The 20763-nt window shown below is 36.6% G+C and overlaps 1 protein-coding gene across 2 annotated transcripts in view; it reads right to left on the bottom strand.

Moving 5' to 3' along the window:
- Positions 1-20763, bottom strand: part of LOC139961103 (copine-8-like) — a 29301-nt gene extending 8538 nt beyond the window's left edge. Inside the window, exons 1-12 of one of the 2 annotated variants that reach the window (XM_071959996.1) lie at positions 20598-20763; positions 13939-14056; positions 11308-11348; positions 10437-10483; positions 9315-9418; positions 7955-7994; positions 7196-7272; positions 6087-6141; positions 5661-5764; positions 5311-5457; positions 4256-4325; positions 955-1117 (exon numbers count right to left, since the gene is read on the bottom strand). In XM_071959996.1, the coding sequence (XP_071816097.1) occupies positions 955-1117; positions 4256-4325; positions 5311-5457; positions 5661-5764; positions 6087-6141; positions 7196-7272; positions 7955-7994; positions 9315-9418; positions 10437-10483; positions 11308-11348; positions 13939-14024 (934 nt within the window). In that variant the 5' untranslated portion in view covers positions 14025-14056; positions 20598-20763. The remainder of the gene's footprint in view (positions 1-954; positions 1118-4255; positions 4326-5310; positions 5458-5660; positions 5765-6086; positions 6142-7195; positions 7273-7954; positions 7995-9314; positions 9419-10436; positions 10484-11307; positions 11349-13938; positions 14057-20597) is intronic. The other variant, XM_071959997.1, reaches the window with a different exon arrangement.

The following is a 20763-nucleotide window of genomic DNA, read 5'->3' as shown; positions in this document are numbered from 1 at the left end:
AGTATAACAAGGTGAACAAGACAATATAACTGCAAATAAGTAAAAAATGTGAAAGGAAGTAAACTAAGAAACCCTTTTGGGCTTAATTGAATAGAGTACTCCCATCAAAGAAAATACATAATCTTAACACCTATAAAAGAACTACCCCCCCCCAAAAAAAAAAAAAAAATAGATAACCCTAAACAATAATAGGTGGATATCCTTATGATAAGTTATGTCTACATCAATTGGAATAAGGGAGAGGGGCTAATATATGAAGAAATGCAAAGGAATGAACCTGCATTTAATAGAAGGAACAATATGAAAGAAGTCTTAGTGCCTGAATGAGAAACAAAATCCTACTTGAAAGCTTGTACAGTGTACCCAAGCAGGTGGCTTCATTTCATTGCTAAATACCAATCCAAGAAAATTGTCCACTGCTTGATATATCACTGTGCTAATCCATATAATTACCATAAAATTTATGTAGAGGAAGATTGTTCTAAAGCTCTGCTATCCAAACTTTCTTGCTTGGTGACCAAAGTTTTCACCTTCATAACCTTGGCAACCCTCCAGTGGATGCTGTGGCAGGAGAAGGGGTCCACGGGGTGGAGGAATCCCCATCCACTTTAAGACATTTTTTTTTATATGATTATGGGTATTTAGTTGCAAAACTTTCTTATATGTTGCAACGTTTTAAGTTATTTACAAAGTTCAAGATTTTGCCACTCTTTTGCCCATAAACAACAGCAATTTTTGTTTTAGTGTGTGACCTTAAGAAAGGTCGCAACCCCCACAGTGAATACCATGGTTCTAAAGTAGCCAAACATATTATCTGAATTGTTTAAACATCTTCTTCACTACTATGCCTTTTGATATGATGCATAATTGAATACAATGTTGTTGTTGCTGCATCCTGCTTTGAAAAACGAATGAAATAAATCAAATTACACAACGACAGAAAAACTGCCTTACCATTAGAGCCAGTAAAATCTATCGCCACGGTAAAATTGATCTGTGTCCCACCCTTGATGAAATCTAGGAAGCTGTGTTGTTTCTCGATGACGCAGTTCTGCAGTTCAATGGTACCAGAGTGCTTATAACTCTTCTTTTTGGCCTTCTTCTTGGGGTTGATTACCTGTATTAACGACAAAGATAATCAACATTAAATATCATCATTTAAACACTATAATCAATTTCAATCCCACAACAAATTTTATGCGTGTTGTAGTCATGACGATGGAGTCATAGCAACAGAAAACAAAAGTCTAGTTTTGTATAAGATGCTGTAGCCTCGAGAAAGACCTGCCAGGATTTTATCTCTTTTGGTGCGTTATTTTATCGAGCCAGTATTCAAAATTAGAAACAAACATTGAAGGTTTACAGCCTTGTATCAACACAAGGCCTTCTGACATGGCTTTACAACATTTAACCCCTGGTCATTGGTAACTTGTCATACCCACACACCCAAAATGTGCAAAATTCAAAGTCGCTGCGAGGAACTCCCCCATAGGGTGTAGCCACAAACCAGCACAAGCAACTATATTCACAAGTTACCTCACAGGTCCCCACTTTAATATGCACCTGGATAAAAGAGAAGTGAAGATGTCCAAACCTGCAATATTTAGTTTGCAAGTCCATTGCCTAAGCTATTTGACCTACCATGTTCGACTTTATACTCTTACTGGATATAACCTACAAACTATTCATACACCATAGTCCATGTTGCAACTTTGAACATATAGCAACTCCTTTCTCCTGCTCACCTACAGTAGGACCACACTACGCACAACGTAATTAAAAATGATGGAAGGGCTTATACCACGGTAACAAGACTATTGAAGGAGGATAGTTTAACCTACTCAAACTTGGCAGTACCAAACTGTTATTACTCCCATAAAGGTAGTGAAGTCAAGTTAAAATTGGACTTAAACACTTTGGTACCAAGTTGTAAAAGAATTCTTACAAGATCTTAGGCAAACTTTGGAACTCTAACAACGAATCCTGCTACAACTTGAAAATTTGCCCGACTTTATGACCGCAATATCGTAACATCTCAACTACTGTAATGAAAGAATGCTATTACTATTATGAGTCATGTATGTAGTTGCACAGCTTCTGTAAGGTCATGTCATAAATTAACTGAGTTGTGTTTGCAGCAATGAAACTTCCTACCTTGCAAAAAAAAATCCAAAGAATTAAGTGCTCAAAAATTGGAAATATAAACAGATTGCTCCATCAATGTCACAACAGATGCTTCACTTTGAAGCATTCAAATTACTCTATCATATAGACAAACAGTTTAAATATACTTTATAAGCTGATACGAAATCCTACAACGGTTTCAGAGCAGGTGTACCTACAACCTTCAGTGAACTATTAAACTGCAAATATAGAAAAACACTTATCATATAATAACACAGCTATAGGAACACCAAAGACTGTTTTCTTTTAAGCAGTTGATCAGTTTTGACATGTGATCTTTCATTACCATCCCAAGAGGTGAAACAGAGAGGCTATATTGTTAGTCCTAACGATACTAATTAGTAGTTGTATTGTCACAAATGATGTGTATTAAGAATCTTCATAAATTCTGAGAGAAATATCAATGCCAAGGCTGCCACACATTCATGTAAAATACACCTAACTGAACCTCATTTACATCAAAGAATCTGGGCTGAAGTTGTTATTGTCATGAACTGTTCAGGCTAATTAACAGCTAACTGCACTATTCTTCTTTGTTACCAAAAGAAAACTGAATTGAGTTTGAGCAGAACACACAACTCATATTTTGAGTGAATCTGGTGGTAAGGTCTCCAATACTCTCTCTTGCTTCATCAAAGGTATTTACAGTTGTACTATGCCTACAAATTAAGTGTACAAACAAGTCACTATGTAAGGGTTTAGGCAAAAGATACCCAGAGTACATACAAATGGGTAAAAACTCAGAATAGAATAACAGTCGGGGAATCTCAAATCAATATTACAAATTTCTTTTATCCCATACAACAGAACCAAGACAGACCTTCCAGGACAGTATCTCCAAAAGAAGACCATAATACATGAATATGCAATGTGCTTGTGAAGAATGTGTTTTGACACCTTACTCAATCAGTCGATTGTACTAATACCAGTTAGTAACCACACCTGTTTGTATACCGATGATATATGTTTGTTAGTTACAAGGTTCTATATGGCTGTGCATAAATGTTATGCTTGGTTGTATGATTAGGTATATTAATGAACACAAAATAGAGGATGACAAGCAAAAGCCAGGGCCGACTTTTTTTGGCAAGCGTGCTACTATTCTCCAGGCCCCATAGCCAGAGTCATGGAGGCTTAGATGTAAAATGGTGCTATTATTTTTCTCATTTTAACTGCATTTTTGCAGTACAGGCTCTGGCTTTCAGAGTGTGTTATTCAATGTAAGACATTTCAGAAGAAAGTGTAAAAGCTTGGGAATGTTCCTCCATCCCCATGCTCCCCCCTCCCCCCCCCCCCTTGTGGATTTCCTTTAAGGATCTGCCAACAATAGCCATATATAATGAAAACTAAATGCAAGAAAAACTGTTGTCCTTCAAACAAGTTGAAAGATATGTTGGGGTGCCTTGAAAAGAACTGAATTCATCTCAGCTGTCAATCTTTGAAAACGAACAATTTGAAGGAGGAATAGTATTACCTCGTAGCTAGGTACAAGCTGGGATCTTTATTGCATACACACATGTGAAGCACAATTCTGCAATTCCACTATCTAAATTTACAAATCCCTTGCAAATTAGCACAACAATTGCATGTAGGTCCATGTCGACCAATACGCCACAACATGTGTAACGGAACAGACTTAAAGTTAAAGCCACCAGAATGCTTTAAGGGAATCCTAAATGTGATATTTGTGGTTGATATTATGTAAACTGTTGTAGTGCACTTCACTGCAACAGGATGCAAGCTGCTATATGAACAGACACATTTGTCTGATCTAAGTTTGGTTTTTCTTTCCTTTTTTTCTCCTTCCAATACTATCATTGTAACGCGCATTGTGATGTCTTTGATGTCTTTCCGCTATTTGAAAGCAGATTTACTATTGTTATTAATATTATTATTATTACCACAAAGAAAAGTGAGAAGCAAAGTCTAAGTCTACATGAAAGATTGTTTGACAAAAGTTTCGTAACCAATCGTTATCCGTTATGTGAAGTACATATATTTGTGTTCTTATACAGTGATAGGACAACCGCCATGAAAAGCACCAAAGTATTGCAAATAGTAATGAATCCACCTCAAATGTATTCCTTCCTTCAGCAAACTGCCTCATGTTTGTAGTGAATTCTCCTATCAGATCATGACTGCTGAAATACAAGAATAGAAAATCAAAGCAAAACATTGTTTGTACTGAGCCGAGCCAAGACCCTGGGTTTTTCATCACCCGTTGCTGATTAATATGAATATATGAATATTCACATCTTTCTTTTTGAATATCATTATCTCAAGGTCTCTGACCTAATCAGTTGTACGTAGCTCTCTCTCCGTTTACATTCATTTATTACAACAAGAAATGTTCAGCACACTGAAAAATGAACTCTAACGATACCACCAGAAAGTATAACAAAGTACTACTTTGATGGTAAACCTACACAACATACAAAATATCTAGTAATTTATGCAGCTTATGCAAATTATGAATGTCCAGGAATACTTTCTATATGTAGAATATACATGGATGTATAAGTCATTACTGGTTGACATTTAAATTCGTCACAGTGTAAAAGTCCCATAAATTACATTCTCCCATGGACCTTCCCAATCTCCCCTGTGGTGGGGCATGGTGGTGGGGCTTGGTGTGGGGCATGGTGGTAGGGGTTGGCAGAGAAGGGGAAGTACAAGACATTGTTGAAGAATATGAATGATGAGGTTGAGATAGCTGAGGGTGAACCGTGACAATAATGGTGTTACGTTTGCAAACACACTTATGAAAAGATATATAAAACATAAGGGCAGATTTTATTGGCAGCTAGTAAACTGGTAACATTTATTACTACTTGTATTACCTTTTTTGGTTTCTAGTTTGTTTTCATTTATTATTATTACAATTATTTTATTTTTGTTATTATTTTTACTTTTATTATTTTTTACAATTATTTTTTACAATTTTTTATTAATTTTACAATTATTTTTTACAATTATTATTTTACAAGGAGCTGACAGTGAGTTCTGACAGTCTGGATCAGACTTTTGAAGATTGCTATTTCTAGTCACACATTGGTATAGATGACATTACACATTACGAATTACACATTGTTCATTGCTATCAACTTCATTCAAGCATGTCATTACCTGCCATCGTTATCCCAGTCGTAGCATTCAACTTTAATTGTTCTGTCGTAGTCTCCGTTGCACAGAGCCCTCACTAACAGGATGATCGGACTCCATGTTGGATTCAAGGTATTCTTCTTGACTTCCGTTCTGTGCACAATTGTATACCTTTGGGAAAAGAAAGAAAAAATAGAAAAAAGGTTTCAATACCCAACAGGAATTACGTTATGCATGTCAAATGAATTTCACATTTTTCTCTGAAAAAGAACAAACTGATATAGGGGAGTAAAATGACCAACACTGAAAGCTGATACAGACTTTCAGTTTTCTACTTTTACTTTAAATACCGATTTGAGGGAAAGTAAACTTACGAGTTATCTTCATTACATCTATAGAATACCAGGAATGGGTCGGATTTGCCAAGGAAATCTTTCTTATCCAACTTTGTGCCTTTAAAAGTGAGTGTAGCTTGATCCTGCAGAGAAAACAATAAAAGGTGTTTAATATGATACAGAATACATGATTTCACAATTTTAACTCAAAGTCAACGAGCCTACACAACCAAGCCTACACAACCAAGCCTACACAAGTTACAAAAACATTGAATTGAATTGCTCCCACTACTTACAATAACACGACTAGATCGTCCAAATGTGTGGACAAAGCTGTCGAAACTAAAATGCATTGCTCCCACTGCTTACAATAACACAACTAGGACGTCCAAATGAGTTAACAAAGCTGCCGAAACCAAAATGCATTGCTGTGGACCAAAGTCTTTAGACATATGAAATAAATACCTTGCAATCACTGACTTCTTCTGCTGTTAAAATTATCTGTCCTCCTTTCCCTTTCCTGAAAAGAAAAAAGTTTAAAATCTAACTTTTAGGAATACAAACTTGAAATATAAGGATTCATGTTAAAACCTACTTTACGGAATACAAACTTAAAAATAAAGAACCATGTTAAAATCTTACTTTACGAAATACAAACTTGAAAATATAAGGATTCATGTTAAAATTTTAACTTTAGGGAATACAAACTTGTTACAGCAAAACACAGTGTTGAGTAGTAAATAAGAACTTAAAATGAAAAGACATTCCACGTCAGACATAATCTTCAAGCTTGTTAGGAACATATTTCGGTCTTCTTGAACCTTCTTGATAGAAGTGCTAATAACACACTTGAGAAGGGAAGGTGTGGAAAGTGGATAAGGGGAATGGAAGAAGGGACTTGGGGAGGGCCAATAGAGGAGAAAGGGGAGAGGAAACTTTAAATATTTCCTCTCTCAACATAAATTTGAAATGTAAGATGACCTATAGACAAATTATGTCCATTTTACTGCAGTAACATTCTTCCAATTCACTCAACTGGATACAGAAACAGACATTTAAGACATTCAACAAATATTACTTTGAAACAAAGTGAGACATCAACACCAAGTCTAGACGGTGACACTTTTGTAGAAGGTGTGCTCTTTATATAGTCTACATCGCATAACAGAATACGGACAGAAATTATTATTGTTAGAATGTTAGAATCTACCAGTTCATTTTAGCTTCAAGTTGAGAAAAACAAAATACTTCAAAGCAGTTCTACAAAACCATGAACTAGAAGTGCTTGAAAATTTATAGTTTGACTCTTGAGAAGTGCTTAATTTTGTCAAGTTTTTGAATGAAATGTGTAGGTATGCATCTACCAGTTCATTTAAGCTTCCAAGTTGAGAAAAACAAAATACTTCAAAGCACTTCTACAAAACCATGAACTAGAAGTGCTTGAAAATTTATAGTTTGACTCTTGAGAAGTGCTTAATTTTGTCAAATTTTTGAATGAAATGTGTAACCAGCTGCTTAAAAGGACTTATGATTTCCTACTTCAAGGAAAGATGGATACTTCAAATTTAACTCACACAAGAGGTTTCTCTAATCTGTTGTTCATAGAGCCGAGGATTTCACCCAAGGTGCACTCTAAGCTTCCCAGAAAGTCCTGTGTAAAGAAGGCAGCAATACATAAACACCGGATGGAATGTACTGTAAATAAGGCCAACAATACATAAACAGTGGATGGAATGCACTGTAAATGAGGCCAGCCATACATAAACTCTGGATGGAATGGACTGTAAATGAGGTCAGAGATTTATACACACTGGATGGAATGTACTGTAAATGAAACCTGCCATACATAAACTCTGGATGGAATGGACTGTAAATGAGGCCAGCGATACATAAACAGTGGATGGAATGCACTGTAAATGAAACCAGCAGTACATAAACACTGGATGGAATACATGGTAAATGAGGCCAGCGATACATAAAAAGTGGATGGAAGGCACTGTAAATGAAACCAGTGGTACATAAACACTGCATGGAATGCATTGTACTTGTAGAGCTACAGTTTTACTTGAATAGCTTCAATGTTCTTGTCATGTAATGTACAATCTGTATGAGAGTTAACCAAATATCATGTTAACTCAAATTCCCTTCATCCAAGGTTATAAATTTACCAAATAATTAAATCTGTTGCTATTATATTTAGATGAGTTTAGCCACTGTTTGCACATCTTGTCATGGATGGGACATATTTAGTATCTCTGTTTTACTTTCCATTTAACATACATTTAATACAGCCATAATTCACCTATGTTAAAGTCAGGGCTAATTCAACTTACATGAGCATCTAATTTAGATCTGGGGGAGTCCACGTCGTATCTGTCAGAGAAAGAAAGAAATGACTGAATTAGAGAACAAAACTGAAATATATTGAAAGAAAAAGTAACAGGACACTCTGGGGATTTTTACCAAACCTACGTACCCTCTTACAAATAAACGTATAACATATAGTGTTTGCATGGTCATTAATTACCACTAGAGGTTTTAACCAAACCTACCCTCTTACAAATAGACATATAATGTATTTTATAGCAGTTAGTGATTGCATGGTCATTTATTAGTACTGGGGATTTTCACCAAACCTACCCTCTTACAATAAAAGTATATTATAGCAGATACTGTTCCATGGTCATTTATTACTACTGGGGATTGTACCAAACCTACCAAGTACTCATAAACAGTACAAATCACCTCTCACCAAACTGCCATTTGAACTGTATTTCACAAAGTCAAATGCGATTAAGGATTCCATTAGATCATGAAATGTTGGGGTTAAGACATTTTTTGCAGATTAGTATTAGCCCTCCCTCCACCCCCCCCCCCTCCTCCCAAAAAAAAAAAACTAAGCAAGATATTTCCAACTCTTATCTAAATTAGTACAGGTCTATTTATTGATTGTTTGCAATCATGTTTTGACAAAGGGATTGTTGTAACAGTCTATTATTTATAAGCAAGTCACACTTTATGATTTAGAAGAATATTACATTTCAATCTAGAAGAAATCCATAGTTATATCAAAAAAAAACTTTGCAGCACAATGCCTTGAGAGAGGAGATTGGGAGTTCTAGGGCTCTGTTAGGGTCATTCCCCAGTTCATAACTTCCGCTACAGCCTTGATTTAAGGGGACTGAGGTTCACAGGGAATCAAGTCGTTTTTTTGTGTGACGTGCCTACCCATGGGTATATCAACTACTGTACTACTCTCACGTTTCCTAGCTAACATCTTCTTTTTTCCCAAAAAGTTTTCTTATGAGCCCCAGGTAGTATGTATGAGCCCCAGAAAGTAGTGTATGAGAAAGTGTTCATTTTAATTGGGCAATAAGTAGGCCATTGTAGTGGCCTAATGTCCTAATGAACAGGGTAATTGGGTATAAGCACACATTTTAGTATCACAGAATATGAATAGCATCCAACATTTATCGACTGCGACTCAAACACTCTGCTTCGAATCCTGCCGTATTTTAACACTTATTCCAAAATGATGGAGACATACTTCCTAATCGTGTCTACAGTAAAAGCATAGTCCATGAAACCAGGATACCCCTGTTTGTATTGTACATACACACCTGCACAGATGACGCCATAACGGTACAGGTTACAAAAGTCATTGTTAGCCAATTATGCGAGACTTGAACTTACATTTCAAACTTTAACAGTTGTCTTTCCTCAAAGTAGTACGTGAGGTTGAACTTGTGAACAAAGTCGGGGTTCAAAGTGTTCTGAATTTGCTCTGTACGTTCATACTGTCAACGAAAAAATAAATAAAAGAGTGAGAGTGCAGATGTCTAAGTTAGCTGCAAAACCTTTTTGCAGACAAGGAATTCTCACACTCTAGACTTACAGCAGGGGACCCGCAACGCTGCGAGGCCATGGCCCCGGTCACAATTTTGGCATTCTGCCTTGACCCATCGACCACCTTTCTTTCCCCTCATAAAATAATCGTTGTTATGTGATGATTGGCTCTGTTTCCTTGTTCATTGATCCCTGGGTTTGAAGAAGTGACAGTGACCTCCTGAGGTTAGCACACAGTGTCACCGACCCATCGCAAATCCTGGACAACCCAAACCTTGGTCACCGACCAACCGACTGTCGTGGTAGAGCACCTGCTGGTCGTTACAATTGACAATTTCTTATTTGGTTGCATTCATATGCAATGAAAACTGCTATGTTATGTAATTTAAATCATCAAACCTTAAGCCTAAGGTTACACTCCTTACATTAGCAAATGCATACAGTAAACAAACTTCACATGAAAATACTGTCAAATTTGGCAAGACATACTTTGTATTAAGTGAAAGTGTTAGGGAATATGGACACAAGTAATGAAATTATTAAGAGTGCTGGTTGATTTAAACTACCGATAGTCCGAACCAGACATCCCAACTTTTATCTAGGACCTCAGTCACTGGGTCATGTTTCCAGATAAACCTTCCTAGCTATTGCAGGACTCCATTTTACCGAAATGAATGTAGTGTCACACAGTACAACAGAGTCTAAGAGAAGCCAAGCAAAGTAAACATAACTAAAATGAAAAGAATTATCGTTGCTAAAAGGCAGTTGGTTATCGTACTGTTAAGAAGTCTGTGGGCTTGTGGTAAGCTGCAACCATAACTTTCCCTTTACTTGTATATCAGATATATGCACGTTCTGTACTCTTCAGGTTATCTGCCATAAATATGACAAAACAACTGGACTATTCTAGTATATAATTACTGTAACTAGACCTGGAATCAATGAATTATCTGATCGAATTATACAAACCTCGGCAAATTGGTTTGAGCCAAGCTGGGTGGTGTACAATACACACACTATGAAAGGAAAAACAGAGACAGGTACACATTTAAATACAGACACATAGTTGTAGACATGTAATATTAAAGCATGTGGTTGTGCTGTATCTCAGTTCACTATGTAACAGTATTTTAAACTTGACAACCTGAGATGTCACCAGGTCCAATGAAATACTTTTGTGCTGTATTGCAATGTTGGTATGAACACCATAGAGTACAGTACAGCACAGTATGTCTTCTTGTACTGTTCATGTCACCGCAAAGCAGCATTTAAATCCCACAGATCATTGGCAGCTACATAACATCTGACTCAATGCTTATTAAAGTAAAGTCACTTTTATGCTTAGGTTCACTTAACACTATCAAAGTGGTGTTACCATAGATCAGATTTTCTCGATTGGCGGAAAGATTTTCAACCAGCCCACAAACAAAATCAGCCCAAAATCTTCCACTAACAGGGTAGGTGGGCCTTTAAGCCCCTTTCTTCTTTTTTTTTTTACTTATTCCGAGTCTTGATATCGGATTTGCAGTCATATGTTGTCGAACTAACAAAACAGATTCAAACTACATACCTTACTGGACTCATGAATGGAAGACATTATGTTGTAAGCAGAGTAACATGGTTTTACCGACATCAGATTGACTTTATTTTTCAGACATGTAAAAAGGAAACCACTGACAACACTTTGGAATAAAATCTAATCTTTTCTTCAATGCTTGAATGTCATTATTGTTCTACTTTAAAATATGGGGAATTGTACAGATATGTTGCCTCAACGATTCAGTGGTGATTAATTACAGTATATAATACAATATCCATCAATTGTGATTTCTGCACTTACTAGGGTCGGATTTCGAAAGGACATCTTTATCTGCCAGATTCCTAAGAGAAACAAAAATACAGCTTAATATTGAAATTCTGAACATGATTGAGCACACTAGTTTAAGAAGGGAAGGGAAAGATGACTGCAATAGACTGTTATTTTCACTTACAGTACTGTAACTATGAGTTTCATGTGCACTGTTCTCACCTAGCACATAATTATCAGCATGGCAATACATAGTACAAAAATATCTTCAATAAATATCTCAAGTGATGGATAGTAACAGTGCTTTTGAACAAGTACTGTGGCAGGAAAAGACAAAAGATGTGTACTTTTTTTGTTGATATTAAAGTACTTTTATGAGGCTTAAAGGGGGTGATGACTCGCGGACAAAGAAACGTCTCATGCCGGTAATCTGACCTAGTTTCGAATGAGATGTAACAGAAGTGTTAGACACCACCATCGATCCCAGAAAATACACACACAGCTTGCTACCCTCGGTAATTAGACACTAGTGTACAGTCAATACATACAGCTACGGTCAATACCCACAACACAGTGAACATAGCAGTGTGGACATTTCCGGTCTAGATAACAAGGTATCACGTTTCACTACTGTCTGCATTTTGTAGCGACAAGAAGAAAACGTCATTTGCAAGCAACGGAAAGTTAACTTTTTCAGAGCGCGGCACACGGTTTTGGGCAAGTCTTCAATGCCTTTAAATTATAAACAGATCAAGTGAAATGAAAGCACTTTGACACGTCCAACTTCCTCCTTCACAGTGTAATGTGTTACTGAGAAACTTTACTTTTCTAGTTAATAAGAAAAGAGTGCATTGCAGTTTTCAAACAAAAAGAGCCCATCACAAAGTGTTTCTGTTTCTTTCATTTTTACTGTAACAATGAAGACCCGATAAACACTGAAGTACTTCCCTACAACTTGTATTGATAACAAAGTTACTCGATCGCACACAATCAATGCAAAATGTTGTATATCATTGTTCAAGGTTACATGATCATCTCATCTCCCTACATGTAATGTATAGCGAGATGAGATACTGTACTTCATCCTACATCCGAAATGTGAGGAAGTGTGTGAGTGAGTGATTAAATTTGTGAGTGAATGCCTGCGTGAGTGTGTGTGTGTGAGTGAGTGAGCAAAATAAATTGTGTGGCCGACTCTTCTTTAGACGGTAATTCCGATCAAGTTCAAACTTGGTGGGTCGGTGCCTGACCATGTAAACTCAAGCCTGCATGATTGATGACAACATAGGTCAAAGGTCAAGGAACTTCCAAAAACATTAAGCCATTTTCTGCTTGTTATAATTTTTAATTGGACACAAACTTGCAACCATCATCTTTGGCTAGTAAGACAGAGTTCTTTGTGAAGAATAACTGCCCTCAAAAAAATTTAAAAATAAACTTGTTCTGTTTCAGAGATATTATCATATCCTACTTTGAAAGTTGTGTCTGGCAGCTGTGACTTTGTAACTTTATGATGTCTTAGTGTCACTAGGATCTGGAACCTTTTACTTTCTCTTTTAATATTTTCAAAGTCAATGTTAATAGTGTTGACACTGAAAACCCCTGCAATCACTTTGTTAAGAGCTTCAATGTTTTTGATCTATTCAGCATTTGCAAAACCCATCTCCATTACAGAAAATAAACATTTTGTGATTTGTGATTTTGAGAAAAAATGAAGCACATGAGGCTCAATGATGTCATCTTTAGACTTGATCAAGCCTTTTGTGCACTGGAATGGGAAAGAACATTAAATCTGTGATATCTCCCAACAGAATAAGATTATTTTTTGGAGCTGTTAGGGACAGTTGTTCATGACATTTTCCCTCTGCAATATAGACTGTTGATGATGGTAGGGTTTGTGTCTCCTTAAAATGAAAGCGAGATGATCTTACACCTCAGCAGCAGTAACACACACAGACGTACTGTGCATACAGTAGTCTCGCATCAACACCATGCATCATTTATCGTTCACTTAAAGGATTGGTTCAGTTGTCATACATGTTTATGTTGTATGGAAGAGGACAATAAAAGAAACACAATGATGAAACAACTGTTCAAATATCTTTTTCGGTTAAAGAGATATTCAAGTGTAAAGTTTTATCAGATTGTGTAGAAACTGCTGAAATCTGACTAGCTGTGATGTCACATCCTCACATTCCTGAAAAGTCTTTGTTTTTTTCTCTAAATATTTTGTGAGATTTCATGATTTTCAACCAAAAGATATGTCAGGAGATCTCATATTTGTCAAAGGAAGTATTTGAGATTAAACATCTGAAGAATTTTTGATTATATTATTTTCAAGTGTGTTAAAAAATGTAAATAATTTTTAAAGAAATATATTCACAAATGTTAAGGAAGTGAGGATGTGACGTCACACCCTCACAGTAAGTCTTTCTACACCAGTCGTTTTCAAAGAAATTTTGATATCTTCAAAGTGTCATATCTCCTTAACAGAGCATGCTATCATGGTAGTTTCTTCACTGTTCTTTTTGTCTTTTTGTGCTCTTTCATACAAAATAAACATGTCAAACACCTGAACCAATCCTTTAAATATAAACATCTACAGTGTAAACAGTAATATTGTAAACAAGTATTAACATTGTGGTTTCATAGTACTGTACATACCTGCATGATACAGTGATTTCTACCTTAGTTGCTGGGACAGCAGCAGTGCCTGGTTGAAAGACACCAGGAGGTAAGAAACTAGCCATTATTAGCAACTTGGATCTTCACGTACAGTAGTCTACAATTAGCATTCACATGAAATGGAAAAGGAGAGACAAAAAATATATGTCAATACATTCATAGGTTAAATGGTTAAACTGGATGTGCATGAAGTTGAGCATCTCATTATACAGTTTATATCACAAGGTACAGCACTAAACCCATACTGCAATCAAAGACCCTCCCCAAAATGAATGAGTAATTCATACATATAAGTTATGTCCTGCCACCAATCAGCTCCTTCCTGACAATGTTTGGAATTATTAACAAACTACAAACAAAACTGTGAGAATACCTTTCTCCCCATATACAGTACAAATCAACCATACTGTATATACTCAAAGAGCTATGATATTTAATACATGTTGACTTTAGATTGCTTCATAAGCCTTAGAGGTATTCATTTAAAGTTTCAGAACATAACTTGTTACAACCAGGGAGCTGCCACATAGGGTGCTCCCTGGTACAACTGGGGTACATTATGGAAACCAACCGAGGTTATCAGACTTTCCATAAGGTCTGTTTATAAAAACATGCCTCCTTAATTGATCAAACAAAAAAGTTGAAAAATATTTAAGAATTGCCAATTGCAATATCGAGCGAGTGAACAATTCAAACAGATAGTCCTGTATGTACACCAAACCATTAACCAGACGCATATGCGTGCAAATGTCTTGACGTCTCCATGTGGATGGAGCCCTATACACAGTGAACAATTTTCGCTACACTCTGTGCAACTTACAACTGAAGATGGTATTGGACTTTTGGCGTTTAAGACAATGACCTCTGGTACAACAACTAGCAAGTTACAGTACATGAAAACGTCAGTGAAGGATAAATTGTCAAAACCATACACAATCTTGAAAACCTGAATCAAGTCACCAGGTAACCTCCTAAGCTCCAGTGTGGTGAGATTCAACAGTTGTAACCGCCTATAATAAGGAACACTCTTTAAGGAACTAATCATCCTAGTAGCCCTCCTCTGGACCTTTTCGAGTACTTCCTTATCCGTAGCAAAATATGGGTTCCAAGCCTGCACAGCATACTCCAGATGAGGCCTAACCAACTGCTTATAAAGCCTAACTACTATGTCCTCTTTTAGCAACCTGAAGTTCCTCTTTATCATACCTAAAACCCTGTAACCTCTTTAAGCAGCTTCAAGACAATGTTTAGAAGGTTGCAGAGATGAGTCAATGTAGATACCTAGGTCTCTTTCAACAAAGACCTCCTGTGACTCCACACCATTAAGATTGTAATTTGTTGGTACTTTTGGTTACTACTAGCAATATGCATCACCTTGCATTTATCAATATTAAAAAGCATTTGCCATCCCTGAGACAAGGAAAAAACCTTATCCAAATCCATTTGAAATCTCTCAGAATTGCTTTTGGAAGAGACTTCAGAAACAGTTTGGTGTCATCAGCAAACTTCTTAGCTGTACACAAAATATCTCTGTTAATGTCATTTATATATACTGTAGGCAACAAACAACAAGGGACCCAAAACAGACCCTTGTGGAACCCCACTAGTAACGTCCTGCCAAGAAGAAGCACAGCCTTTAATTACCACCCTGTGTGAAATTGTGTGAAGCGTATTCTAGTTATTGTTATTGTGAAGTGTATTCTAGTTATTGTTATTATGACGTCACCCATGGCTGGCGCATTGGTGGTTTGCGCTGTGGTGTGGCGGGATATAAATCACGCGCTATTAGAAGCGTATCTTTTGTTTAAATGATTCGGGGTTGAAAGACACCAAACTGGTTCAAATTGGTTGAGTGCCCATTTGCATATGCTCATCTGCATATCAGGTTGGCACTCAACCAATCAAGAGTTTGGTGAGGGGTGAGTTATAAGTTTAGACCAATCGGGTTCAAGGGCAGAGCATGTGCCCTGTGCAACGCGTCTTACTTTGTTATTTTGGAATCAGGGGTTTAAGTGTTTCATAAAGACATATCGAGGAGTTGAAGTTTATCATCCAAAGTCTATCGACGTAGAACAGTAGGCTCCGTAATTTATATTTACGTCTGTAGTCTTCGGGCTCTTTACATTTTAATTATCTAAAGTTACAGTTTTATTCAGAATCAATAAAAGAAGATATATATTATCAAGTACCCGCTTTTCCTGATTATTTCCTGTTTCACGCTCGGTTAGACGTTATCAGTGTAAGGCCCGGCTTACTGTTCCCGAACTACCTAAAATAAGCCTTACAGTACTGATTTCGCTTAACTCCCGTTAAAATTCGTTGAAAGAAAAATAACCGAAATTCTTCGTTTTTCATCGAAATTCGGCGATTTTTATCGATTTTTATCGTTTTTTATCGAATTTTATCGATTGGTTATCTCAGTCATTTCCTTCGTGGAATTTTCAACGGTACGTTGAAATTCTTTTTTAAACGAAATAGAAGGTCAATTTGTGGTTACACGAAACGTCGGAAAACGCGTAACTTCGTTTATTAATATCAGTTAGACTTTAGTTCAGTCGTTTGAAAGAGGGAATATTTTCGAAAGCATTCTCATGCTTATATGAGTAGTAACACTCAAAGAAACGTGTAATTAAACTGACGGGGGACGTTTTCTGACTGTGAACCCCAAACACAGTGACATAAGTCTTAACTTCGCCAGGCTTCTAGAGGGGTTGCAGTCAAAGCTATGTACCACGAGGCACCCTTCCAAATAAGTTGAAGTTCTGTTTAACCATTTAAATAACAGTGAATGGACATATAAACTTGGTTTACTTGCAGAATACGAAAAATAGTTATTTCTAAGAGATGTAAATTTGTTTTTTTATGAGAGTTGAAGTATGAAACTTTGTTTCCGAGCGAAAACATGTTACTTGAAGCAAAATAAAGATGCCCCGCCCATTCTGCGAGGACGCTTCCATTTTTCAAAAAGGCGTTTTCTCTTTTTATTTTTTCTATTTTGTTTACATTTTAAACATGAAAATTATTTAAAAATATGTGAAGAACTTAGTAATGTACTGCAAACTATCTATAAAAAAACAGAAAAACGATGTTTTAGGCATGAATAATGTGTTCAATATAACTCAAGTAGTAGGCCAATAGTCATAAGCTCATGATAGTGTCGTCAATTCGTTTTCCCAGTTAATATTTGTGACATATGTCACCCGTGTACATCGATCAATGGCATGTTGAAATCCCGTGTGAAAATATGTTGACCCCAAAAGACGCAAATGGTCGTTCTAGAAAGTACCGTCATAACATTAACAACACAAGGCCAGTTTGCTCTCTCAGGTCTGCACGTGTACAGCCATTTTTTTCACACATGGTATTATGCTGTGCATGCATTGCGGGCGGGATTGCGGCAAACATAAAAGAACATGAATGAAAATGAAAAACTTACGATATTTTTCACAAATATTGATGCTTAGATAAGTGCTTCCTCACAATCAACGAGCCGCCTTAAAATTCGCTCCGCTTACGTAAAACTTCTATATATATAACACATGGAAAAACCCGAGATTTTACACACATAATTCCCACTGACATTGGTCACAGAATATAAGTAGGTCATTGAACTTTGCCCAAGTTCATCGCACCATGGGAACAACACAACAGATTGAACATGATGTAACATCTCCCGCCATCTGGACGCCGAGTGTAAATTTTGATGTTATATGCAAATTATGAATGGTACTGCGCAGCGCGATTAAAACTTAACCTATTGCGACACAAATTTTGGCTGTTGTTGAATTAACTTTTGTATCTAATGTAAGGTACTGTATCATGTATGTGACACAAGAGAAAGAAAATGAAATCGGAGGCTGATCAAACCAGTTTCAACTTGATTTTTACAACCCATCGCACAACACGTGCGTGCGTAATTTGTTTTCTTAACATGACTTTTAATAAGTAAGCAGGAAAGGTGGGTAAGTTTACTAATTTAGGCGAGTTTTTGTTAAAAATCTTGTGATAGATAGACAAATATATTGTTTTTTTCTTCAAAAGTTACGATGTTGCCGAAGGCCGAGTGATATAAATTCAGTGATCTGAACTTCTGAACACCACGAATACTGATCATGTGTGTTATTCTTTTCAGCAATTATTACACGAAAGGTTCGCAATATTATTGGGCCTAATTAGTAATTAACATACATTGATCGAGTGTCTTGTTGCCTGAATTGCTACCTGCTGGGGAAAAAACCTTAATTATTGTACTCATTATGTCCTATTTTCATTAAAAGTCGAGTAACCGTGCGTCGAAAAAAAACCGCGATCGGGAAACGGCGTTTAAACGTTAAACCGACCGGCAGGCGATACGGTGAAACGGTTAGCGAAATATCTGTTGGGTCACACCCTTACTTAAACACACACAAAAACGACCTTATTGAATGAAAATATACTAAAAACCATATCTCAAAAACACAAAATCGCATATAACTCGAAAACGGAAGGAGATATCGACTTTTGTCGGCTGTATAGGGATTTCCTAAACCGAATTTTGATGCGCTCTATCCACCTGTGTCATTTATGAGCTTCTCTGACGTAAGCTGCAGTACGTAATTTCTCTATACCAGTTCCGCGAAATTTATTTACTGTACGCAATAAGCATCGTTCGCTATGTTTTCTTTCACAACGAATATTCAAAGTTGTGCTCCACACGCTTCACAGAAAATGTTTTATGTCGTTCATTTTCAATTCTACTTTAAAATTACCTTTTTCGAACGATGCATTGCATGCTTTATTAAACATTCCTGATTAGTAAAACTAAGGAAGGATATTCAAATATGTATTATTTTCATTTGATATGATTTTATGAGCTGTTCCACTTGAAAAACGATGATAAAACCGAAAAACAAAAACATTTACTTCTCATGTGACGCATACCGGGAGACTCATAAAAACTCCCCCTTCTTATTAAATGAAATGTACATGCCGTCAGGCCAGTTGAAAGCCGTCAGGCCAGTTGAAAGCCCTCCCTACTAATGTTTGATCAGCTCTTCCCAATATACAATACTCAAATAAGCAATGAAAATATATTCATTTTCCACAGATTTCTACCCAACGTGGGCCCCAAGTCACTGCTTTATTTTCTTAGTAGTCATGGATACAATTGTTTGCAACTCTCTTGCTGGCCAGGTGTTTCAAGTTTTATTAATAGCACGACTTCTGATTGGTTCATTCAAGATAAACTTTCTATCCCTGCTGGATTGTTCTACTTATAATATGAATGAATATTTGGTTTTCAGGTAACATCCATTCCATTACGAACAGTAGGGGTAAAATAATGTTTGCTTCTAGAGGCAGCCAGCCAAAGGTTCAGATAAATACTATGCTAATTAACAGATGGTAGGCGTGAATTTGACAAAGCCAGGTTTATGATTGGACTAAGCCTCTCAAAAAAAGTTTGGTGGTGGGGATATCCAGGGTAGGGAATACACATGTTAGCAGCAAACTGCAGGTGGCCCAGACCCAGGCTGCGACCTAAATACCAGGGCAGTCCATCTGCATTCGCGGGCAACTTACAGTAACGGGTTAGGGGGAAAATAACAGGATGTTTTTTTTATTTTTGCGTGCATTGAAGTTGGGGGAGATTTTTTGTACGGAATGCGCTCTCAGAAAAGTTTGTTTAGTGAGTGATGTTCTGTAGTAAACGGTACTGTAGTACGTCAAGTAACACAGGAATTTATTGGAAATAAAGATCTCTTTGATATCCAGCTACGACTGTTTCATTGTGGATATTTTTTTTATTTCTAGTTTTTCTGACGCTGCGTTCCTTGGTGAGCTAACCTAAACTTATCTTAGTTTAATACTAGCCTATAACTTAAGAGTCGTAGAATGTGCTTATTACGATCGATCAAGACTAGTTTTTATTATCCTAGCCAAATCATTTTTCAAACACCTAGTAAAGAACTTACTCTATCTACAATCAAACTTTTGTAACATTTGTAATATTCCTCTACAACTTCTGGTAGAGTCTGAAAACGGCTGTAGTTAAACTAAGGATTCAACGCAAGTCACAACCTTGATATGTCTAGAATAGCCTTTGCGGTTTTTGATCGCGATAACTTTCGTGGAATTTTCGTTGAAACTTCGTTGACAACCCGTGCCCGCAGTAGTCTAAATCTTGTCAACGAAATTATTCGTTTTTAACCGATTTTCAACTTTTTTTATCGATTTTCAACGTTTTTTATCGATCGTTGATTTTTTTTCAACGGGAGTTAAGCGAAATCAGTACTGTACAATAGTACCAAAAGCAAAGAAAATGTCTAAGTTATACTAGATACGGATTGGTTAGTTCGTATTTATAATGGAATGCCATGGGGCTTTAACATAACTGTAGGGCATTCTAACTAAATTAAGTTAGGAGAATATAGCCTTAACGTTTGACCTAACTTTCAAGGCTAAGATAGACTTTAACGTAAGTCTAACGTTTTACGAGGCCTAAGCCCATGGCTTAAGTTAGTCCAGGCTAAGTAGGCTACAAAATAATGAACATGCAAAAGTTACAACCGACACTCGTCGATGCTAATACAGAAAGTGAAGTTTGACTAAATAATCATTACGTTGAATACATGCTAAAAGATAACGGAATGAAGTTCAACCTGGTTTCTTGAGGTATTGGGCACTCTTGTCTTCGTGTTAGTATACCAGCCAGCTGCAGTTCAGCCGTACGCCTTTAATTACTAGCACTAAGCCTTGCGTTTTGCTTAGGCTCTATTGTCAAATTGTGTACTATTCTTGCTATTATCATCTCTATTTTTACTTAGT

The sequence above is a fragment of the Apostichopus japonicus genome, chromosome 20 (assembly GCF_037975245.1).
Source record: "Apostichopus japonicus isolate 1M-3 chromosome 20, ASM3797524v1, whole genome shotgun sequence".
NCBI classification, from domain to species: Eukaryota; Metazoa; Echinodermata; class Holothuroidea; order Aspidochirotida; family Stichopodidae; genus Apostichopus; species Apostichopus japonicus.
This window is presented reverse-complemented; position numbering and strand designations above follow the sequence as displayed.